At 44.6% G+C, this 25,527-nt stretch overlaps 1 protein-coding gene across 10 annotated transcripts in view; it reads right to left on the reverse strand.

Annotated features, from left to right (window-relative positions):
• Positions 1 to 25,527, reverse strand: part of PBX3 (PBX homeobox 3) — a 244,244-nt gene that overhangs the window by 23,854 nt on the left and 194,863 nt on the right. For all 10 annotated transcript variants that reach the window (XM_081180322.1, XM_081180326.1, XM_081180325.1 and 7 more), the window contains 2 exons: positions 13,675 to 13,865; positions 11,220 to 11,355 (listed from right to left, as the gene is read on the reverse strand). In XM_081180322.1, the coding sequence (XP_081036448.1) occupies positions 11,220 to 11,355; positions 13,675 to 13,865 (327 nt within the window). The remainder of the gene's footprint in view (positions 1 to 11,219; positions 11,356 to 13,674; positions 13,866 to 25,527) is intronic.

Genomic DNA, 25,527 nt, shown 5'->3' on the forward strand with positions numbered 1-25,527 from the left:
CAGTGGTGTCAGAAAGAGGGGTTTGGATTGGTTTGACACGGGAGAACATTTTGGGACAAGCCTGGTATGTACAAAAGAGATAGACTCCACTTGAATCAGGATGGGACCAGATTGTTGGTGCTTAAAATAAAAAAGGTAACAGAACAGCTTTTAAACTGATTGCAGTGGTCAGATCCAATTCAAAACAAGTGTCCCCTGTGGGATGAGGATGAAAAAATAATAATGAAAATTTCAGTGGGGCAGGCACAGAACCAGTTCAGGTGTCCATGATAGCAATTTATAGAGGCCAAAGCACCCCAGGCCAAAACACAAGTGCCAAAGATTCTTGGAGAGAGACACTGTATCTAAGTGTTTACATGCTAATACCAGAATCCTCCAGGCCAAGACAGGTGAATTGGAGTGCTTGGTCCTAGAGGATAACATTAATATAGTGCAGTAACTGAAATCTGGTGGAATGGAGAGAACCAATTGGATTCTGATAAGGGTTGCCAACGTTTAGGCTGACTCATGCTGGAGAATGTGGTCCTGCAGCTGATTGTAATCATCATGCATTTTCCCATTCATGTTTGCTACAGCTGCTGTGGGCTTAATATCAGACTGCAGTGTAGTCATGACAGAGTGAGAGTAACCAAACATTACAAGGTATTGTGGAAAAAGGAACTCAACAGTGGAAATGTTGTTTATGGAGCACTATTAAGCATCCAGTTGGGGAGGCCAAGGCAAACTAAAGTGTTCTTAAATTTGTTCAGTAGCATGCAAAATGTTTGTATATTACATTATAGCCTGCTTTTCTCCTATCAAGGCACTGACCAGACAGCTATCTGTTTAGCTTTGGCAAGGAGGCTGCATCAAGAACTTTAGGGTAGCATTCTTAAAATTTGTGGTCAGGGAATAGCTTCCACATCAGCTTCCTCATGGAGAAGCATCTGCACATAAGAAGAGTCCAGCATCCTGCTTCTCACAGTGGCCATCCAGGTGCCTCTAGGAAGTCCACAGGTGGGGCTTGAAGAAAATTAGCCTCTTAGCCCTGCTGTTGCCACCCCATAAGCATCTGTTACTGAGTGCATACTGCCTCTGAACCTGGAAATTCCATACAGTCACTGGAAATAGTAGCTATTTATAGGTCTATCCTCAGTGAATTTGACTAATCCTCTTTTAGAGCCGTCTAAGCTAGTGGCTGTCACCACATCTTGTGGTAGAGAATTCCATCAATTAATTAACAGCTCTGTCCATCCTGGATCTCTTGCTCATCCATTTCACTGGATGATTCCTACTTCTAGCATTATGAAATAAGAAAAGCTTCTCCCTGTCCACAGTGCATAATTTTATAAACCTCTATTAGATCCCCTAGCCCAGTCTCTTTTTCTAAGATAAAAAGCCCCAAATACTTAGACTTTCCTTTTAGGGAAAGAGCTCAAATCCCTTCATCATTCTGGATGCTCTTTCCTAGCTCCATAGTATCCTTTTTTGAGGCAAGGCAACCAGAACAGTACAACGTGTTCTAAATGTGATAGCCCCATGGATTTATATAAAGGTATTATAATGCTAACAGCTTATTTTCAACCCCTTTCCTAATTTTCCTACTTGGAATCTGTCAACATTTTCATTTTGTTAAACAGAGATTTCTGGAACAAATTCCTAGGGCACACCCTTCATTACCTCATACACCTGGGATGGGGAATCTGTGGCTCTCCAAATGTTGCTGCACTACAACTCCGGACATCCTTGACCATGCTTGCTGGGGCTGATGAGAGTTGGGAGTCAAACAACATCTGGAAGGGCCATAGGTTCCTCATCACTGCCATAAACCAGGCATGTCCAAACAGGTAGATCGTGATCTACCGGTAGATCACTGGATGTCTGCAATAGATCACTGGTAGATCATTGGCTCTCCCCAAAGAAGCTGAACAACTGTTTTGCTCCCCTAAAAAAAGCTCAACATTTTACCTCCTCCCTGAAAAAACTCAACAACTTTGACCTGAAACCCCAAAAAGGGGGTAGATCACTGCCAGTTTTTAACTCTGTGAGTAGATCGCAGTCTCTTGGGAGTTGGCCACCCTTGCCGTAAACTAAAGAATATGCCTTGGAACACACCCAAGGCTCCATAATGCAGTGAGAGACTGGTGCCAGTTGTCAGCTGTCCTTCAGAAAACTTATCTGCCATTACACATGTTATCAATGAGGAATCACTGAACAGTATCCAAATAATTGTAGAAAACAGTTTGAAAGCTACTGCTTTAAGAAAACAAACAGAAGATAAAATAATTCCAGAAGTATTCTAAATGTTTTACTCATCTACAAATCATTCTGGGAACTATTATCTTCACATCTCTCTCAGTTCCTTCATGTGTTAAAAGTTAGTTTAGTTTGTGTGTGTGTGAGCACAAGCCAGTGTATACAAGATAAACCTATTTAGTAGCACATTTTTCATTAAAACAAACTATCCCCACATTAAAAAAGAACATCATTCGGCTCCCAATCACTGAAGGCCAATTAATTAATTGGGCTTAACTGTATATTACATTTCAAACAATGCCCTTGCACTTATTTATCATGTTAATTACAATGTTAAATAAAAAAGGCAATAAATTATTACTTAAATCATCAAGATGCACAACTGTAGGGAGGTTGTCCCTGACAAGGACTATTACTTGCAGGAAAGAAAAACATTTGATCTGAGACAGCGATGGGGATCACTGAAGCATCATTATTAAAAATAAAAAAGCAGGGGAAGACTGCAAATTTATGGACCACAAACTGCAGGCGAAATTTCTTGTTGCACTTCTCCTTGTTTATCTGCAGTGCATGCTTTATGCCCTGCTCCTAGTTAAATGTTAACAGATTATGAAATTTGGAAAAGTGGAGTTGCATTTCTGGTCTTTTTAAAGTGTTTTTTAAGTTGGGGTCAATTTCCATGATACTGTTTTATTGCTTTTATGTTGTGCTTTTGTAGAGCACTCAAAATACTTTTAAATATTAAGTGGCTTTTAAACAAACAAACAAACAAAAAAGAATGCCCAGCTCCTGGAAGGGTGTGGGGAGAAGAGGACCAACTCCAATCTTTTGCTCCCTGGTCTGCTCTCCTCACCTGAAGGCCTACTGGTCTCCACAAATGCCTGCCTGCATACTAAGATTTCCAATAAAGGCCCTTTTCAAAGGGCCTTCTGTATCCGAAGCATGGAGGGTAGTTACAAGGGAAAGGTCCTTCTCAGTGACAGTGCCCTTGATTGTAAATTCTCCCCAGGACAGGTGGCCTGGCATCTACCTTGATGTAATTTCTGCCCCTTTCTGCTTTTTCGTGTTTTGTTTGCTTTGTTTTTTAAATATGAGTTGTTTTGTCTCTGCAGCTTTGTTTTATTTTTCTTTAATTTCATTGTTTATTGCTAATTAAATAATTAATTTCATAATCTCAAAACAGGCTTCTTAAATGGGTTACAAAGCATAAAAATTTGCCACTGCTATTTTGATTCTTAGTAAGCTGCCCTCACACCTTGCTGCAAAGTAGGGTTAAAATCCCTGAAATAGAACACACACACACACACACCACAGAATCCCTCTTTATAAAAGTTTCAAATATATAGACTTAACATAGCTGCCTAACCCCTCCCCCCTCCACACCCATACTTGTGCTTGAAGCCATGTTACATTACAGTAGATGCTCGGGTTGCGAACGTGATCCGTGTGGGAGGCACATTCGCAACCCTCAACGTCTGCAACCCGCAGCGCTGCGTCTGCGCATGCAAGGGTTGCAACTCGGCGCTTCTGCGCATAGCGCGATTTAGCATTTCTGCGCGAGCGCCGAAACCCGGAAGTAACCCGTTCCAGTACTTCCGGGTTTCGGCGCATCCATAACCCGAAAACGCACAACCTGAAGCATCTGTAACCCAAGGTATGACTGTATTAGCAAAGAAGTGCTCTGCTCTTTCATAGGGGGTCTCCCAGAAACGGCTAGAGAGACTTCACACACTTGCAGCCGCAATAACCAGGAAGAACATGATACCTCCTCCTCTCTCACAAACACATGCAGAGCAGAAAGATCTAAATTATGGACAACAATGCTCTGTATGGGAGAAATTCCCTCCTCCCTAATACTGCATCTCCCATGCTATTAAAATGAAATTGTGTTTGATACTCATTTTAATAAATACGTTTGGCTTAATATGGTCCTTGAAAAGTCTGATCTGTGTATTATTTTATATGTGTGTATCCAAACAGACCCCATCCATCTGCTCTCTGCAGCTTAATGCTAAGTGAAACCACAAACGCTTCCTAAACTCAGGAAAACTGGGAGCAGCAGAAAGAGGAAGAAGTAGGCCATGGAAACCACAAACAGTAAACAGGCTCTCCCCAGTATGTATTTTTAGCATGAATTTTTTTGTATTCCTCAGAGATGCTAAGCAAATAGCACAATTCTGAAAGAATAGAGCAACTGTGTGCCTTCTGTAACATAGTTAGATAACTTGGACCAGATCAAATTATTTTTAAGCTCAGCTCCGACTGGCAACAGCCTGCCAGAGTCTCCAAAATAAGGTGTGGGTGTCTATGAATCACCAAACACCCAGCTTTTCTTTTCAATAAATAAGGAGTCCCATCTACGATTACAAAGGAGCATTGGCTCTTGCAGAGTTTAATCAGGCTCAAATAGTTTGTTCCTTTGTAGCATGTAACTCTAATTCATTTGAGAAGGCCTTTTTCTTTTAAAAAAAAAATCAAAAAAATCATATCATACATGAATCACGCTTTTAAATTCTAATTAGTGTCTATCGGCACAAGTTCTCCCATCAGCCAGAAGGCCTGAGACTCAGAGAAAGCTTTAGGAGCGCAAAGTAAGTGGAGTGGAAACAACACACCCTGGGGCTGTTTAGCTTGTCCAATTGAGCCAAGACAGGAGGCTCCTGTTTGTGCAGGGAGAGGGGGGTTTCTTCAGCACACACACCCCAGCACACTCCCAGTTCTACAGAGGACTCTGGGCCTGACTATTTCAGTTCTGTGATTGTATGAATGAAACAGCCAAAGGGCAAATTGCAGCATACACTGCTAAGCAAGGCTTCCCAAGTTTCTGCTGAGAGACAAGAATGAAGATTGGGGTGGGGGAGTGAGAAGAAGCGTGCATCCATCTCTTGCCCCCAGGACAACAAAAACTTGGTGGAGCAGCAGCAGGCGGCAGCTGTGGAGTTGTGCGGAAAAGAGGATATAATGACTGAGTGTGAAACGAGAAGAGATGAACATTTAGAGAAGAACAAAAAGCTTTCTGCAGGCCTCTGCAGGGCAATGTTTCTTTCCTGGAAACTTTCTTAATTACTGTGTTTGGGGGCAGGGAAAACAAAGAGGTGAAGGTTAATTTTATGTCTGCTGTTGAAGGAAGTTGTAAAAGGTGAAATGCCTGCACCACAAGGACCTTGTCTGCTTCATAGCTGTTACCAGTAATATTAATAAAAAGCAAACAGCAACAGCAGAAATTCATACTGAGCAATTATATACCACTTTAGGATGCATGCATTTAGGACTTCTCTGCATGTAATATCTTATCTCAAAAACCTCCAGAACAGCCCTTTAAAGGACTTCCATTGCCTTTGTTTATGAGGTTGATAGTTTTATACTAGAAATTTCCATTCGGTACATGGGTCAAAGCCAAGAATGACTACCTCATGAAGGGCAATTTGTTTCTCCAAGGACAATGCCACAAGCACTACTGCTTGAATCTGCCACAATTGCACCAGAGATTTATTAGCCCAGCCTTTGTCAACCTAGTGCCCTCCTGATCTTTTGGAATGTAACAGCTGTGCTGGCTGAGACTAATGGGAGTTGTAGTCCAAAACATCTGGAGTGCACCAGATTGGCAAGAGCTGCATTAGCCAAACCCCACATCGTCTCTTATTTCAACAAGCTAAATTTGGGCTGCTAATCAGTCTGAAAGAACAGAAGTTGCAAACCTTAGTGGCTTATGCTCAGACACTGCTTGAAACACTGATGGGAAGGATTATCTACAACAGAAAATTACATCACTGCCTTTATCACCTCCCAGTTTGGCTCTAGTCTGGCTTTGCCCTTGGAAAACATTTGGGAACATTTTCCTATAGCCCAGGCTTCCTCAACCTTGGCCCTCCAGATGTGTTGAGACTACAATTTCCCATCATCCCTGACCACTGGTCCTGCTAGCTAGGGATCATGGAAGTTGCAGGCCAAAAACATCTGGAGGGCCGAGGTTGAGGAAGCCTTCTATAAACTGAAGAACAGCCATGTTTGGTCAGACCAAAAATCTAGGCAGCCCAGAACTGGCCAGATTCCCCCAAGCAAGTTCACAAGCTGAGTAATATGGTGATTGCCTTGGGAGTGCCCGTAGACGAGTAGCACAATGCATGTTTCTCATGCACAAGGTTCTTGGACATATCTCTGGCATCTCCATTTTAAAAGGATCAAGTAGTAGGAAAACCTCAGACCTCTACTGGAGACCCTAGAGAGTCATTGTCAGTATTGTCAGTGCATAGTATTTTTTTAGCTAGACCAAAGGTCTGATTTGGTATAATGCAGCTTCTTATCTTTCACCACATTCATTTAAAGGAGCCACATTGAAAATCAGAGTATGTGGACTGTTAACAGATCTCCACACTAGAACTTCCAATTGATTTATTATTATTATTATTAACAAGCAATAACTGCAGCTATGTTTTTCTTCTTCAAATGAAATGTGACATACTATTATTATAAATACTAACAATGGAAACCAAAAATAGTTACTTCATATTCATGTGGCTTTTTGCAACTATGGTCTGGCCCTCAACTGCCCTCTGGGAGAATGTCACAAGGGCAAATTCTGACTGAGTCAGAAAGACAGAGACAGTGAAAGACTAAAAGAGAGTCCACAGTAGTGAAAATGGTACTAATACTCTGAGACTTCTAAACTGAAATGTCAGTACATTTCCATTTTTTTTGTTAAAATTAAATATCATGAACCAATAGTGATAAATTGGAGTGTATAAGTATTTATTTTTGTTACTCAGCATGGTGCATTTGTAAATTTGTTAAAGCTGAACACATCAACATTAGAAATGCATCCTTCACCTCTTTATGCTCTATTTCCATACACAACCACCAGAAAGATGCAGAATCAAAGTTCCATGTTTGTGGTGCTGGGAGATTTGCTTTTTTCTTTCTTTCCAAACATTGCTGGTGCAGCATGCAGTTCACATTAAAGACAACTGTGATGCCTTTAGAGCCCTTAGACGTTAAGCTGTATGTTTGGGCATGAATAGAAATCTAAAACTCTCCCCACAGCTAAGTCATCTCATCTGAGGCAGGAGACACAGATCCCGCTGCAGTATTTTAAGCCTGTGACACTTCTAATGTACCAAGTGCCTCAGTCGTTTTGTCTACTAGACTTTTATTGCTACAGCACAAACAGCTGTCATTGAACTGTTACCAAAGGGCTGCATTCTGATTGGCTATGAGTAAGAGGCTTTGTGTAGGCTTTGGCCAATTGCAGGAAAACTGACCCAAAAATACATTTCGCCTTACTGATTCAATGTTTAATGTTTAACAATCTGATTGACAGGTAATTACTTACCGTATTTTTCGCCCCATAAGACGCACTTTTTCCCCTCCAAAAATGAAGGGGAAATCGAGGTGCGTCTTATGGGGCGAATGCCTGCAATCCTCGCGCGCCCGGCAGGAGGTCCCACCGGGTGCGCAAGGCTTGGGGCGGCAGCCTGTCGCCCGAAGCACGGGGAGCCCTCCGGAGGGCTCTCCCTGCTTCGGGCGAATGCCTGCAAGCCTCGCGCACCCGGCAGGAGGTCCCGCCCGGTGCGCGAGGCTTGGGGCGGCAGCCTGTCGCCCGAAGCACGGGGAGCCCTCCGGAGGGCTCTCCCTGCTTCGGGCGAATGCCTGCAAGCCTCGCGCGCCCGGCAGGAGGTCCCGCCCGGTGCGCGAGGCTTGGGGAGGCAGCCTGTCGCCCGAAGCACGGGGAGCCCTGGGGAGGGCTCTCCCTGCTTCGGGCGAATGCCTGCAAGCCTCGCGCGCCCGGCAGGAGGTCCCGCCCGGTGCGCGAGGCTTGGGGCGGCAGCCCGTCGCCCGAAGCACGGGGAGCCCTCCGGAGGGCTCTCCCTGCTTCGGGCGAATGCCTGCAAGCCTCGCGCGCCCGGCAGGAGGTCCCGCCCGGTGTGCGAGGCTTGGGGCGGCAGCCTGTCGCCCGAAGCACGGGGAGCCCTCCGGAGGGCTCTCCCTGCTTCGGGCGAGTGTCTGCAAGCCTCACGCACCCGGCAGGAGGTCCCGCCCGGTGCGCGAGGCTTGGGGAGGCAGCCTGTCGCCCGAAGCACGGGGAGCCCTGGGGAGGGCTCTCCCTGCTTCGGGCGAATGTCTGCAAGCCTCGCGCGCCTGGCAGGAGGTCCCGCCCGGTGCGCGAGGCTTGGGGCGGCAGCCCGTCGCCCGAAGCACGGGGAGCCGTCCGGAGGGCTCTCCCTGCTTCGGGCGAATGCCTGCAAGCCTCACGCGCCCGGCAGGAGGTCCCGCCCGGTGCGCGAGGCTTGGGGCGGCAGCCTGTCGCCCGAAGCACGGGGAGCCCTGGGGAGGGCTCTCCCTGCTTCGGGCGAATGCCAGCAAGCCTCGCGCGCCCGGCAGGAGGTCCCGCCCGGTGCGCGAGGCTTGGGGCGGCAGCCTGTCGCCCGAAGCACGGGGAGCCCTCCGGAGGGCTCTCCCTGCTTCGGGCGAGTGTCTGCAAGCCTCGCGCACCCGGCAGGAGGTCCCACCGGGTGCGCGAGGCTTGGGGCGGCAGCGGACTGCTTGCGCGCACCTAGAAGCTTGGGGCGCGCTGAGCTCAGCACGCCCCAAGCTCCTGGTGTAGCGCAGCGATCCGCTAGCCCTGGGAGAGCCCCGCGGCTATCCCAAGGATAGCGGACTGCTTGCGCGCACGCAGAAGCTTGGGGCGCGCTGACCTCAGCTCATCCCAAGCTTCTGGATTAGCGCAGGGGTCCGCTAGCCCTGGGAGAGGCGCCCAGCTCTCCCACGCTAGCGGAGACCTTGCCTGCACGCAGAAGCTTGGGGCGCGCTGAGCTCCGCACGCCCCAAGCTCCTGGTGTAGCGCAGCGCACCTGGGGGGGGGAAATAAAAAATTTTTCCTTTATTTCCCCCCCAAAAAACTAGGTGCGTCTTATGGGCCGGTGCGTCTTATGGGGCGAAAAATACGGTATTATTATTTATTTATTAAATGTCTTAGTTGCCTTCTACAAACAGTCTCAAGGCAACTTACAAACAATATGAAATACTGTAGATAGTATCAGGTAAAGATTTTGTATTACAGAACCGTGAAGAGTAGTTAAGAGTGTTGTATTAGGACATGGGAGACCACGGTTCAAATCCCCACTAGGGCATGAAACGCACTGGGTGACTTTAGAGCGGTCACTGCCTCTCAGCCTAACAGGTTTGTTGTGAAGATTAAACAGAGGGGGAAGGAACATGCATGCCACGTTAAGCTGCTTGTAGAAAAAGGTGGGATGTAAATGAAATGAAATAAATACATAATTAGGATAACTGAAAACTTGATTTTTGTGTGTGCCTGCGACTCCACCATCCCAAAGTGCACTGAAACTGCTTGGAAAGGCCACAGCAGGGCCCAAGGCTTGGCCTTCTCAGTGGTGGCACTGCAGCTTTGAGACTAACTATGCAGCAAGGCCCAGCTACCCTACCTTACTGGTGAAATGAATAGGTAGAGTGAATATTTTTTATTCTCTCGGGCATTAAAAGATTGATCTATAGGTACTTGGGTAGTTGATTTTTGTTGTTGATTTTTTAAAGCTGCTATTTTCAAACAACTATATGTCCTCTTGGGCGCTTTTGATGCAAAAAAAAATCAAGAGCACTTATAAATCAGAGACAGGTAACCTGTAGCCTCCCAGGGGCTGCCAGACTTTAGCTCCCATCACCCCAGCTAGCATGACCATTGGCCAAGAAATGATGGGAAACGGAAGACAACAACATCTGGCATGGCACAAGTTTCCTAACTCTCTTCTAAATTAAAAGCCAAGGGACTTGCTCATTCCACCTGCAAAGGTTTAGCAAACCTCCAAAATTTGGGCAATATTCACCCATGATGAAGTGACTTCCACCAGCTGACCACGAATCCTGTAAATACACCCCACTCCAACCTGCTCAAGGATCTCATTGTGCTGGCTGGAAGTTAAAAATCAGAAGCTGACAGATGTCACTTCCACCATTAAGTCCCACACCCTGCATCTTTCACTGACTCTGAAAGAAGAGGGACTGCAGTACAGTCATACCTCTGGTTGCAAACGTGATCCGTTCAGGAGGCACGTTCGCAACCTGCAGCGTTTGCAGCCTGAAGCGCCGCTTCTGCGCATGACGTCATTTTGTGCTTCTGCCATGTGCTTCTGCCGAAACATGGAAGTAACTCGTTCTGGTACTTCCGGGTTCAGCGCAGTCCGCAACCCGAAAACGCACAACCTGCTGCTTTCGTAACCCAAGGTATGACTGTAGATGGCTTCCAGTTTAATCTCTGATCTCCAGAATGGCATCTCCAGAATCATTGGGAAAGAATAACAGCTCAGCTCAGTAAGAAGCCATTACTAATGTCTTGAGGTCTAAATGCACAAAGGGGCACAACTCTCTACACTGGCCCTGACTGTGCATTAAGAGCTGCAACAGAAACCCTCCTCATGCTCCTGCCAAGAGCTTCATTGTGATACAGCCTGTGAGTGAAATTCCCTCCCTCCAGTGTAATGATTGGCACCATCACTTGCCACCTTTCAATGCCAATTAAATATATTTTATTTTCCCTTTTGCTGGGAACTGTTTTGATGCTGCTGCTGCTGTTGCTGCAATTTCTGCTGAGGACTAACTTGATAATCGAGTTCTAGATTATTCGCTGCAAATGTTTTTGATTGCATTTTTATGCATTTTATTGTGGTGTAACCCACCCTGGAATCATGCAATTGATGAAGGGTGGGATATAAGTGCAATGAATCAATCACTTGAAGCATCACTTTTTAGTTTTCCAAAACACTTTTCAATTGGCTTGTCATTCATTTGTAGTTAATTGACATCACTTGGGGGATAGACAGGCCAATTTCAAGAATTCCTCCTTAATGGTACTCAGCTCTACCAGTCTCAGGAAGGAAGGCTGTTGTTATTTTAGGAAGGGAAGAGAGACAAAGGCTCTTCCCATAGCAAAAAAACTGCTTTCAATCAGCTTGGTGGAAACCCCAGCCCACCTGTGATACTGTAATGCTGCATTTCTTTGCCAGCTCTTCTTTGGCTTCTTCACTGGGGTAGGGATTGCTGAGGTGAGAGTAAAAATACTCGTTCAAGATTTCTGTGGCTTGTTTACTGAAGTTACGCCTTTTCCGCCTGCAAAAAGAGGAAAGAAAGCAAGGAAAGAAATATATTACAGCTATGAGACTTCATTACTGAAAGTTAGCTAGGATATAAATATGGAAAGCAGACTTCTCTCTAACCTTTGCTAGCTGAAATTGATGCTTCACCACTTATTCAAACCAAACCTTGGCTCTTATCAGGGATGATGTGAGAGGCTAGTAACTGATAGAAGAGGAGCAATTGCTTATCTATGGAAGAATTCATTTGCCCATCTCTCTCCATCAAAGGTCTAGATCCAACTTACCTGTTGTTCTTAGAAGTTCAAAGATGTGCAAACCAAGATTTCAGATTACTGATAAACTTATTTATAGTGTGTTATCTAGATATTAAGTAGACACACATTTTGGGTGGTGTGGGAAATCCTAACATTGTACAAGGTACTCTGACTTCATCTGCATCTCCATCTGCCTCTTTTCCTCTAGGGCAAGGGTGAAGCAACCTGTGGCCCTCCAGGTGCTGTTAGACAAGCACTGCCACAACACCTGAAAATGGGCTGCTCCCATGAGAAGGGAGCAGATGAAGGCAGAAGCTGGTATCCACCGGCGTAGCAATCCCCGGCAGCACCTGGGGATATGTTATGCGAGTGCACACCCCACACCAGGAGGGAAGAAGCTGGTGTGTGCCATCCCAGCACTGTCAGAAAAAACATTGTGGGGTGCACTGCTGGGAGACTGCCCGGGACTCGGGAGGGAAACCTGCAGGCCAGCACATGCCAGCCGCGCTTATCCCAGGTGCCCCTTCCAGGTGCCCACCTGTCGGAAAAAGCAGCGCCCCACACTGATTTTTCCGACAGCACTGGACCCACTCGCAGCTGGAAGGGATGCAGCAGCTGCAATGGTCTGCAGGCTGGCTCACGCCGCGTCAGCGGTGTGCCCAGTGCTGCTTTTGGGGGCAGTACTGGGCCTGCTGGAGGGCAGCTGAGGCTGGTTGGGAGGTGGCTGAGGCACCCTGCAGGCAGTGCGCCATCTGCACCCTGGTGACCTTGCGCTGCGTTTGCAGGCAGTGCTGGGTCCACCTGCTGGAGGGCGCCCTGCAGCCTGTGGTGCCCCTTCCCCTTCCACCGCTACTGCTGGTATCTCAATGATACAGCAAGAACCCTAGTTAGGGGTGGGGACAAACATTTGGGCTCTGGTTCAGGCAGCAAAATTTATTTCATTTTAGAATAGATGTGAACCAGAAGGAAGTGTTGGGCAAGAAGTATTGAGCATGGTTTAATTGTTCAGTTTACTGGTGTGATACTGAAGACGAAGTTGTTATGCATATTCATTTCCTAGCCATAATTATCATTACAGATCTCTTCAATAAAACTCAGTTCTTAAAAAGAAAATTCTGTGAAGTCTTTTCTCCCCCTCCCTTTAGAAAACTCCCTGTAAGTGTTTTCCCTCCAAGCTCCATTCCCCCTCCAGGCTTGCCACAATCAAACTACCACGATAGGACGGCTACTCCATAGGGAGCTTCCATCTGGCATGCTACAGCCCATCAGTATCATGGTGTGCTTATCCCCCGGCATTCTACCGCTCTCCCTGGAGCCGTGTTTCTCTCATTACTCCACTTCCACTTATTTTGTCTAGGCTTTCTGTTCTTTGAGAGGAACTGTTTGCAAAATATGCTTCTGAAAGGTGCAGCTGTTCCCTTTCCAAGTGGCAGCAACCTTTTTCATTGTCACACCGGTTAGGGGTGCACCCATTTGCATAACCAAAATGTCACTGCGGAGTTCTTAAAGTGCTGTCAGGCATGCTGTATAAGGAGAGGGTTGGCAATGAGCTTTACTACCAAAAAGGCCTTGCAACCAACCAGCGGCCCATGCAAAACATGAGAGGACGGGTGAGACTTGGTGACTGGCTGGTATGCGTCAGTCCGTGTAAGGCAAGCTGAGAAGCTAGGATCACACCATGACTGAAGAATCAACATGACTAGTGTTAAACTGTTACATCTGTCTGCACCCAGTCAGCATGGAAGTTTGCCTCCAAGTACTAAATAACTGGCCATGAACTTCTGCCCCTCCTAGAATAACCACGTCTTTTCTGTCCTTTCATTTGGGAATTCCTGTACACAGCAAGGATTCATATATAAATTCCTGTCCTGCCAGGAGCAGTTCAGCTGGTCATAAAAGTTGGCTCTTGCAGCCAATGGATGCCAGGGGGCTGAGGGTTCCCTAATTTCAGTGGGTCCACTCTGAGTAAGACTAACATTAGCTACAACCCACTGGCTGTAAAGAAGTGTCAAATCTTGTAGCGTTGGACAAATCACCAACAAATCAAGACAAGAAAATCATAGAGTCTTGTGACCTACCTGGCATCAAGGAACCGTGATCTCAATATCATGACAGCTTCACAAGTGCTTTGTTTAAGCTGCATCTGGATGGAGCTGAACTTCCGATGGATGATGCCTACCATCCTCTCTATTTCCTTTGGAGAAATGGGGCGTGTCCGACTTTGCTCTCGAAGAAGGTTCATCACGTGTGTGGTAAATTCATTACAAGCCTAAGAAGGAAGGGACAGTTACAGGGGCAAAGTTACAGGGACAGTTACAGGTTTTGGCAAAGTCATATCACATCCTGATCTCAACAAGAAGAAAATGTTTACAAATTTTCCATGTACCCAGCCTTAAGACAGCTGGTTGTTTTTATTTATTATCAATTAACTACATTATCAATTAGCATTTATTATTATTATTATTAGTTTTAACTCTTAGTAAAGCACTGGCAATTGTCTAAGCACTGTACAGAGATTAAAAACAAGACAATTATTGCCCACAGGCTCACAATCTGATAGACACAATATAAAATGAAAAAGAAATTGGGAGGGAAGAGGAAAGCAAGCATTGGAGCAGCTGCACTTTCAGTGACCAATGCATTGATGGGTTCAGGTTCTTCCCCTTGCCATGATGTTCTTCCTGGGAGACAGGGCGTGCAGTCTCCTAGTGACCTTTGGTTCCCTGGTGGATTCTAGGATGGAATAGTCTGAGCAGATTTATAAGTCCCTTGGTTCTGGGAAACCATCAAGCTTGGCTAGTAATATCTGTTCAGAGACATTTTCATCAGTAGTAATGGGGAAGTGACAAAGCTGATGTTTGGTGGTGATTTTACTAGAGGAAAAAGGGAGAAACAAAACAGGTATTTGATGGTAGGATTTAGCTAAGACTATGAGACTTTGAAATAGAGAAGGGCATTCAGAATGTATCTGCCCTCATATACTAGGTATGGAAGAGGGATATATCCCAGGGAATCCTTCTGCAACCTGGTGCCCTCCAGGTGTTTTGGACTACAACTCCCATCAGCCTCAGCTATAATGGCCAATGATCAGTGATCATGGGGGTTGTAGTGCAAAACACCTGGAGGGCACAGAGGCCAGGAGACATGTTCTGAGGTGTGGGCACAAAATGCAGCAACCTAAAGAAGATAAGCAGGTTGGGGGCCTGGTTGGGAGATATCTGTGAACCCTATGTATGCTGCCCTGAGTTCTATGATAGAAGATAGAGGATATAAATGTGCCAAATATATAAATATGTGGATTTGGCTTCACCTGCCAAACTGATCAACTTAACAGCTAAGCATACCACAAGCTCTTCCCTGGCACATCGGCACCATCCCCTCTCACAACTTCTTGCCCCCCCCCATTTTTAATTTTAACATATCAGTTGAAGAAAGTGCTGAGATAAAATCTCCCCCTCCCATTTTATGACCTGAAAATAAATAGGGGTTCAGGGGAACTTCAGCAGTTTTGCGGGTACACAATTTTCAAGGGGAAGCTCACTGGAGCTCCATTGCATTTGGGGGAATAGGAAATTCAGGGTGTTGTTGGTACCTGTCTGTCTCAAGAGACTATGGAGTGCACCTCCATGGGTGAAGTAAAACCACTGGAGAAATCACAGCGTTTGCTGTGGCTGCAGGGACCAGTAACTCGTAACTGCTGCCTCCCGTGCTGTTTTCACTGTGTTATCAGCACTAAAGTAACCTACTGGGGAGCAAGCCAGGGCAGTGTGTATGAGGGTCCTGGGCTTCCCAAATGACAAGACCTCCCTTCTCAGCTTCACTGATGTGGTCCAAAGGAAAGCAGAGCAATACATTTGGCACCAGCTTGGCTGCAGGAGTTGCTAGAAGGAGGCGTACCACATACCATCCAACCATCTTAGGGACTCCACTCTGGATTTGTGTAGGGTTTACTCCTTAGCCTTTTCTTCTCCCAAAGATGGCCCACAAGGCAGCAGGTACAGATCTTTCCTCGGGGTTTACTCTCGAAGCCTTTCTTACAAATGATTATAGTCAAAAGGTAGCAGAGGTTCAGGATCAGAGTTTTCCTTCTCCTATTTGGGCTGCCTTCCCAGGTTGACATACCCCATCAGCCCCTCACTTCCTTCTACAGCACATGCAGAAACCACCTTTTTTGATTGTTAGACCCACTATTGGTCTCATCTGCTCAATCTGCTGGAGCCTGTCTTTGCATGCAGGGAAGTCCCTAACTCACTGAAGGTTTGAGACCCCTTGGCTGCCCTTAGCTGGCCAGTCAAAGCCATTCTGGGAGTGTGCCTGCTGTCACATGCTGACAGCTTCTAGGAGACACTCAGGTGAGAACTGAGTGCAGGGGGAACCAAAGGTGGACAAACTACCCAGGAGCATGACATGTCGCCTGCCAGAGGTACTACTTCTCCTCTAACACCCCATACACAGGGAGCAAACGGCAGCCACCAGCTGCTCAGAGCTGCAAAAGAGATCCTTTTAAGTCCCACCCCCCAGTAAATGTGCAAAAAGGGGGCAATCTCATCCGCAACCCGCTGCCTCCAAATTCAGGTAGTTTTCTTTCACAGTTCTGATCAGCTGGTGACTATTATTTTCTTTCCCCCAGAATTCCCTGAATAAAAAAAGATGTTTGCCCTAGCCCTATGTTCTATGTAACTTGAAAGCTCTTATATTATGCTTAACGCTCTTGCCCCTCAGCCAACCCTAATAAAAGGTATGGGTTTTCAGTCTCTGTAAAGTTCTCTCCACAGAGCTCCACAGGAACTCTGTGGTCAGCTCTTAAGCTTCCACCAACAAGGTGTCCTGATGAAAGGTATCACCACCACATAATCTCCAGTCTCTTTATTCTTTGCATACAAGCCAAACATGTCTTTTTGCTCCTTGGATCCAACATCTGTCCTGCTGATAGATTATTTCACATATCTGAAAGCTACAGAACTACCACCTCATTCTCCATTTTCCTTCCTCAAGATTTGACGTGCCCGCTGCCTTTCAGGATCAAACTAAGCAAGATTTTAATTGCATGATTGCCATTAATCTGTTTTTATAATTTACATAGCAGCTATGGATGTGTGTAAACAGGATAGGGACTGGACTGGAACCATTTCTTCCTTAATAGTCCTGATAAAAAGATTCCTTTCCTCTGGAAGCTGTTACTTACTCTGGAAGATAAGCTACTAGTAGTGCCAATGAAAGTTTCTCGAATAGCAGCTTCCAGGTGGGGGGCATTGTTTATAGTGGGAGGGTTAAACCAGGGTCCCAAATGATGCTGCCACACACACCCAACAGCTGTTATTTAAAATGTAAGAGTAATACATAATTGTAATCATGCAATTAATGTCAGGCAGTCTTTACAAGAAGAGTTGCTATCCCCAGCCCTCTTGTTACTATCCTTTTATCTTATTTGGACCAAATAAGTTATTTGCAGAGCTTATACCAAAATATTTGCTGGAAAACAAAACAAAACAAAACAAAACATTATCAAAAGCTCCTGTAAGCCCAAAGTATGCACCCACAGAGGACCAGTTGCCTGCAGCATCTCTTTAGGATTCCCTGCTCAGGCCCTGCTATCTTCCAATCAGCCTCCATTGGTTTGTGGGTAAATTTTATTCCCACTGCATCTCTACACCCAGCATGATAAATGTTAATTCAATTGTGACTAGTCCACAAATGCAGCAGGTTTACCTGTCCCAGGAGGAGGCTGTTTGGCTACTCCAGCCTTGCTTCTTTCTACTGAGCCACTGATAAGGGGGTGTTATGAGGTTTTGTAATCACTCCTGATGCAATGACCCCACAGAATGGCCCATTCTTATATGTGGTCTGTTGCATTTCTTTACAAGTAACTGTCCTGAGCTTCCTTTCTTCCTATCCATCTTCCAAACAGCAATTAACATAGACAACAAAGGACAGTGTAATGATTACTCAAACTTTTTCAGGTGCAAGAGTGAAGTTTGCATCCAGTTTTAATCTGGAGAAAAAGTGAGCTTCAGTTGTGAGATGCTTGGGAAACAATAACAGACTAGCTACTTTCTGGGAAGTGGAAGCTGGGGGATGCTGTTGCCCTGATGTTCATGGGCCTTGTGGAGGCACTTGGTTAGTCACTGTGGGAAACACAGGATGCTGGACTGGATGGACTGATGGTCTAATCCAGAAGAGCTCTTGTTACAGTCTTCATCACTCTAAAGTTAAGAAAGTGGATAAAGTCACTCTGATGCTTTTGGACTGCAGGGGGAAGGACAGAGAATTAAGGGCCAGTAGGTAGCTTCACCACTTCTACCCAAGCAAGAACATCAGCAGGGGAAGATCACCCTGGCCCCAACTGGGTATAAATGCCCCATTTACATCTCACAGTTTCATTCTGGCCTTGTCATCCTGATTGGATCTCCCTCTTCTATATTTTCATTCCACTCCCTTTGTGCCTCTTCTGCTTTTAGTTTGTAATTATTATTTTTTCATTGGCATGCGCCACTTTGGGAGACAATATATGTCTGAAAAGGAGGATAACATTAAAATAAAAGCCACCCACACTCACCTCACCAATTAACCTGGAGGTTAAAAGTTTACAAGCTCAGGTAATGTCTGCCTGTTCAGAGAAGAGAAAATACACCACCACCCTCATCTTCGTTTCCTCCAAACATCTCTCGTAACTTATTAAAGCGAAGACGCCTATGAATGCAAACGCTGATTAGCAATTTGGCAGCAGACCAGCATATCCATGGGATTCACAGAGCTTCCCTTTAAACCAGTAGTTCATACATGATTAATTAGAACATCTCATTTATGTAGTGTGCACTTTAGCTCATTACTCTAAGTAAAATTTGTTAAGTATTTACATTTAGATAATTAAAATCTGGGTACACCCTTAAGAAAGATGCATATGCTTCTGGCACAGTTACTCTCTTTTGCCTTTACACATCTGAAAGTAAAAAATTACAGGTCGTAACCCTCCACCAAGTCTGTAGCGCTTTGAATGCAATGCCTGGCAGAGCACTTGGACCTCACTCCAAGGACTCTTGGGGAGGAAGAGGAAGAACACACATCACTGCTGCATGAAAATAGGAGGGAGAGACTCTTGAGGCCTTGGAGATTTTAACTGCTTTGAGGGCTGGTGTGTTTTTTTTAATACAATCAAGCAATATATAATTTTTATCAGCTAAAATAAATCAAATTAATGGCAGTGGCATCATTCCTGGTACCTTGAACTACAACTATGTTTCTTACCCCTGAAGAACTAGCATGCACCTTGATTCCCAATGTTGCCGGAAATATACAAGTGTACTTCTAAGACCATGGACATATTATATTTGCTACTATTCCAATAAGAATAATGGAAGCTGGAGGAACAAGCAGGTGGAGGGACCTTAGCTCAGTGGGAGAGCACATACTTTGCATTCAGAAAGTCCCAAGTTCAGTCCCAACCATCTCCAGGTGAAAACTTGGGGAGCTGATGCCAGTAAGACATCATTACTGAGATGAACTTCACCCTAAGGCACTATATGATAGCTTCTTATGTTCCTGGCTTGGAAAAGCTACTCTGGCCTTCACAAAATTAAACAAATTCAAATGTATGTCTTTGTTTTCCTATCTATACATTAATCAAAGGTGTGAGGGGAAATGAGCTATGCAAATGAAGCTACAGCCCCTGCAAATCCTGCCAAGTCCCCACTCCAGTTTAAGAGATTTATTAGGTATTGTCCACAGAGAAGCAACTCTTGCTATCATGAGAATTAGAAACTTAACATTTTTTAAATGCAGGGATGAGGGGACCTGTGGCCCTCCACAACTGTTGTGCTCCCAACTCCCATCAGTCTTAGTGGGTCAGAAATGATTATAGTTGTAATCCACCAACATCTGGGGAGGCACAGGAACCCCATTCCTTCTGCAAAGTGTTTGCCCTTCTCCATATGTATCATTGATTATAAAGGTCTGATGGATCAGACCAAAAGTTTGTGTAATCCAATGTATTGCTTTCCACAGTGACCAACCAGGTTAAGCCTTTCTTCACCCCAGAGATCGTCTTTGGTTGCCCTTTTCTGCAGCTTTCCTAACTCTGCAAGCATCCTTTCTGAGATGGGGTAACCAGGAGAGATCCATGAAGATGATGGCAGCAGGTTCCCAGCTGCTCTGGGAGGTTTGGGACGTTTGCAATACTTTTGCCTACAGCAAAAACGTATTTCAATGTAATTATAGAAGATAGCTTTCAATATGCCATCTCTATTACAGTAGCTGTAAATTATGAAGAAAAGCATTTCTCCTGGCACTGAGAAAGTGGGTGAGAAGCTGATGGTGTGACACACTTTCTGGAGAGCTCCCCCGCCCCCCGGCCTTTCCTGCTGCTTTAAAGTGCATTTCCTTAACTGGCAACAAATGTCAAAATCAAACTCTGGGCAGGGGGGAGGAGGGAGGGTGGGAGAAAAACACAGCAATAATGACAACATTGGCCTTTGCTTCTAGGTTCAAAGAAGGCAATGCGAACACAAAAAGGCAATGAGACCTGGTGGTGCTTTAAAGACTGTGGGGCAGCACTACAGCTGAATAGGGAGCCCAAATGGAGCAACTCGCACTTCCTGTTTCCACAGCTGGGTACAGCATTCATAATTAGGGCTCTTGGGTTTAACTGAGGCTTTGTGAAACTCCTTTGTGAAACCTTCAAAACACCTGAGTTCCTGATAAGCCATCTAGAACTGCTAGAACCAAAGTAGTCCCTGCCCTATTGTACCACACCAGATGTTTTAGAGGAAGTGGGATGTGCCCTAGCTTGAAGGATAGTAAGGCACCATCCAGGACCAGCTCTAGGTTTGAGGGGGACCTCAGCAAAGTGCCCTCTGATGGCATTGAAGCCCTTTGGCACTGTGGGCTCAACACAGCAGCATTGACAAGCAGACAGCTTTAAACGGTGGCTTTAATACCCTCACATGGATGGTGCACCATTTTGCCCTAAAGGGAAAGTATATGGAGTGGGTGGGACTGTGGAAAGTTAAAATGGCAGCTCTACAACCTAGTTGTTTCTCCTCTGATTACAGTGCCAGTTTAAGGAGGGGGATCCAATACTTGCCCGAAGATGCCACATGCTCAAGCCAGCTCTGGCAACATAACTTCCTAAAGGCCAGTACTTGCACTACTCCCTCCATTTTAGTAGGGAATGAATTTCATTTGCTCATCACCCATCTCTTGTTTAGTTTTCATCTTAACTCTACCTGTATCTTTGCATGCACTAATTGTGACCCAGCCCAAATGAACACAACAACCAATCATGAACTGTGGTCTGCTAGGGATGTTTTCAAAGCACTGGAAGCCGCCAACTGACACAGGATCTGGTTGCTACCAAATCAGGCCAATGGTCTACCTGGTCCAAGAGTGTCAACACCATGGCAACAGCTCTCCAAGGTAAGGGGATGTTTCCCCAAGTCCTAATACTTGAAAATCGTTTATTTATATGGTACCATTGACATGGCATTGACAGGCTCCTGCCCTGAAAAGTTAACATTCCAATTTTTGACAGCACAGAATATGACAGAGAGGGGATGGAAGAGCGGCAGGCCAAGTTACTACAAACTGCTCCAGCAGCCTGTTGCTCAGCATTGCTTGCATCCTGCTACTAAGCTACAGTTGTAATGAGTTTCTCAGATCAACCATACTTTCTGCTACAGGTTTCTCTCGACCCTTTCCCTTTGTTTATGAATGGCTTTAACCAATAACGTATAAATGGCTAGGGACTAGGTTACCTGAAAGATTGCTGTCTCCCACAGATATCTATCTGAATGTTAAGATCTTCAGAAGTCTTGCTCTGTGTGTTGCTGTCAAGTGAGGTGAAGTGGATCGTTACAAAGGACAGAGCCTTTTCAGTAGTGGCTCCCCAGAACCTATTCCTTTAGGTTTCTCAGAGAGGCTTGTCGGACACCTTTTTTACAGTCTTTTTGGTGAAGACTTCTTTTTAAAAAATCTTGAACTTTTAAACTTGTACTTTAAAATAGATTCTATGTGTTTGCTGCTTTAATGGCTATTCTAGAAAACCCACGTTATGCTCTTTTTTAGTATAACTGTAAGTTGGTTATGCTCTTTTTTAGTATAACTGTAAGCTGAGCTGGAATTTGTTTCATTCTGTCTGAAATAGATAAAAGTTTTCTGTTGCTGTGCTTACTGTGTTTTCATTATCACATGTTTTAATATTATATGACTGTATTTCAATTCTATTATTTATTTATTACTATATTTTACTGTATTTTATAAGTCATCTAGGGAACTTTACTAATGTGTGACCATATCAAATTTAAGACTGATTATATTGAGCTAAATGTGGATCTGAAAGGGCTGAAGGTCTACTAGTCTGGATCTCTCTCTCTCTCACACACACACTTGTTTATTTTAAATTGTCCCAAGTATTCTCTCTCCCCTTCCCAGATGAAATCTAGACTGATCTACCTGCTTTCTCTTCACAAACATCTCATGGCCCCTCCACCAGTCTACCCTCCCCTGCTCCCACCTGTAGAAACCTTTCAGAAAACTTGGAGCCAATCAAGACAGAGGAGCGGTCCCATTTGCCCCTCAGCTGCAGAGACAGGCACAGTTCGAGACAAACTAGTACGAGACAGTTTGCTACAAGGCATGAAAAAAATTATCATATTTCTGTACAGTAGACACTGCTGGGTGTCAGGACTAACAGGGGAAAACTTGCATGTTTCACATCCGCTCTGTCTCTTACTCTCCCAGCAGCGTTTCTCTCTCCCTCCCTCCCCACCTCAGTTTCCTGGGGTTTGGACGGATGGATCTGACATTTCAGTTGAAACCTTTGCAAATGGAGCTACGGGGCTTGAACGCTGGGCTCCTTCCAAATGCTTACATTTATTACAGTCAGAGGCTACAAGGCCAGGGAAATGACGGCCCACAACAATCAGAATTTATTTCTGCTCCCGTTCTGTCTGTTGAGGTTTTCCATGCACCATTTTCATTTAAAGTGTGGTCGATGTTCCTTTGTCTCTACTACAGTTACAACAAGAGGTCTAGAAATCTGCACTTAAATGACCAATATTCTGGGACTTGAAGAAATAATGGAGGTCAGCCCTTCTTGACTTCAAAGTATCTGCAGAAAATTGAGGGGGGGTGGATTAGTAGATTTTTTTCCAGGATGACCAAGCCAAAAGGCATGCATAAGAAAAGCAGGGGCATTCAATGGGGGGAAATCAGAAGCCAACATTCCATACAAGAAATGCCACATTCTTGGTACACAATATAAATAAGAGTAATTGCAAAAGAAGATACATTATTTCACCCTAGTGAACAAATCATTAGACTCAATTTGCTTTATCACAGATATATGAAATATGCTCAGCAATTGTAGAAGTTCTTATTTGTTAATATTTTCAGAGGTGTAGTCATGCTACTCTCCTGCAAAAACCAATCAGAGTCACCTTAAAATACAAACTAATTCATTACTGCAGAAGTGGACCTGAATCCATGGAAGCTTATTCCAAAGTAAGTAAACTTATACCCCACCTTCCTGCTTCTGGAAAAATCACTCATGGTGGATTATAGCATAATTATAAAAATAACAAACTGTTTCAGCAATGAAATATAATCAAAATAGTTTTCCAAAAATATATATTAAGTTTATTAGTGACAGTCCAACATACTTAGGTTGGAGACAGTAGCTTTTAAAAAAGGAGGTATAACAGGCATGGCTGCCCAGAGAATATACATTCATCTCACTGCTGCTTTTGGTGAACTAGGATGTTTTTTTTTTGTTATTGTGGGGGGAGGATAGCCACCTGCAAATTCTGTATGACAAGCTACAGAGAGACTGAAGGAAAATGCAGGCATGCACTGAGGAAAATACCCCTTCTAACTCTCTTAGAAACCAGCTTCCATTTGCTTCCTGTTAGTTAAACTACTACTCCAGGTGCAAATTAGTGCAGAAATAGAAATGTAGAATTGGATACAATAAAAAAAAATACCCAACATTAATGTGCAGGTCCTGTCCTTGTTTGGATAACTGAGCCGAACTCACCCCATGCAGAAGCCTGCAGATGCACCATCCAGAGAAACTTTCTGCACAGAATAGCTTTTATTTCTAACACCTCCTCCAGCTGCAGCAACCAGTTCTTGGATTCAGTAATTTTTGTAGGTGGCTTTTTGAAGACAATAATAATTGGTCCTCAGGGTTATGAGAAATATCATGAAAGCATGGCTGTGATTAATCTTGTACACACACAAACACACAGCCAATCCACAATCTTCTGCTGAATTAGAACTAAACCAGCTGAACGGGTTGATTCATACTGCCATCATAAATGAACAAACATTTTATTTCTGAGGTGTTAACCTTTCAAACCCAAGACTGTTTCCAGACTGGCTTTAGAAAGGGCATTTTATATTAAGCTACAAGAAAACAAAAAGTAGGGGGGGAATGAAAATTTTAAGCAAACACTTCAAATGCAATTGATTTTTTCTCCACCACCCCCCCAAATGTCACCTGTACTTGGGTAGTTAAGAAGCTGTTTTTATTATAACATGAAAGAAATTCATAATGGCCTTATAATATTCATTCTAAGATGCATTTTTTCAAAGTCATAGGTTTATTTAAATGCTTTTTGTTGTAATGTTTTGTTATAATATTTTCTGCTAGTCACTGCAATTTGTAACCAAAATACCGAAACTAGCTAGGAACCTCCAGAAAGGAAAATTTTTCTCACATTGGTGATGTACATTCTTGTAACACAGATGCTGAGATAGGCAAAAACCACACCAAGCTGCATGTTTTCTGGTAGGACTGCAGCCTCTGATTAACCCCCATTTAGCAACTGGATTTTGCGGTTTCACTTCAAGTTTGTTTCAGCTGACACACTCCCAGGGAAGTGCCAGAGCCAAGCCGTAGAAGCCAGGACTTCCTTATAAAGTTCTGCTCAGAAAACCAGCCACAAGTTCCTATGGTTCATTGAGCTGATATGGTTCAAGCTTCAGAAGCTTTATAAGGCACCTCAGGGAAACAAAATGACATTGCCAGTGGTACAGCAACAAAGCCAGGGTCTCTGGTCTTCCCTTTCTATCTCTGTGAAAAGTTACGTGAACATGGATGGACAATCTCTCCATCACTTGTTGACAAAAGGCTCACTGAATAACTGAACCCCTCAAGAGAAAACAAATGAAGTAGAGGGGTATATGTGGTTTCACTGGGGCAGAGCAGTTATTAACACTTTTAATAAAAATCAAACCATAGGTCATATTGAAAATAACCTACAGCAAGCAAAGAATCGTCTACAAAAAAATGTTGACAGAAAGTAAAGTCAGTAAAGCACTTCTGACTGATTTGTCCTAGAAGTGGAATCCTAACTCACAGCAAATGACTAATCTCTCTAATGCAGTCATCTGGATTTTTCAAAGCACTTACAGACACTTACAGAGTGGCCCCAGTCCACAGGTTGGGAACCATTTTCAGCCTAAGTTCCAAGTTCCCTTCTGGGCAACCTTCAAGAGGCCATGTATCTGTGGTGGATGAGGCCAAAGGCACAAGTGGGTGAAACAACAAATGTAAATTTTACCTTTGTACAGCAGTGTGCTTTCTACCAGGCACTCATTCACAATTCTTTATCCTCCATCCAGGGAAGCAAGAGTCATTATCAGAGTTTAAGGACACTTTCCAGCCATGCAAAAACACTCAAGAAGGGTGTGATATGGGGCTGGGGAGAGGTGTGGGGAGCGTATTGAGGGCCAGACAGAGAGGGCTGGAGGGCCTGAAGTTCCCTACTTTTGTTCTAGCCAAACCACATTTATCTCAACCTTCTAGCTACAATATGGTGATAACCACAGCAGCCTACCTTCCTTGGGCCATTGGTGAGGATTAATGCAATAAAAAAATCTGAAACACTTGGAGGACTTGAAATATGCTATGTAACTGACTACCTATTATTGTT

This window comes from Podarcis bocagei (genome assembly GCF_964188305.1).
Source record: "Podarcis bocagei genome assembly, chromosome: Z".
Taxonomy (NCBI): domain Eukaryota; kingdom Metazoa; phylum Chordata; class Lepidosauria; order Squamata; family Lacertidae; genus Podarcis; species Podarcis bocagei.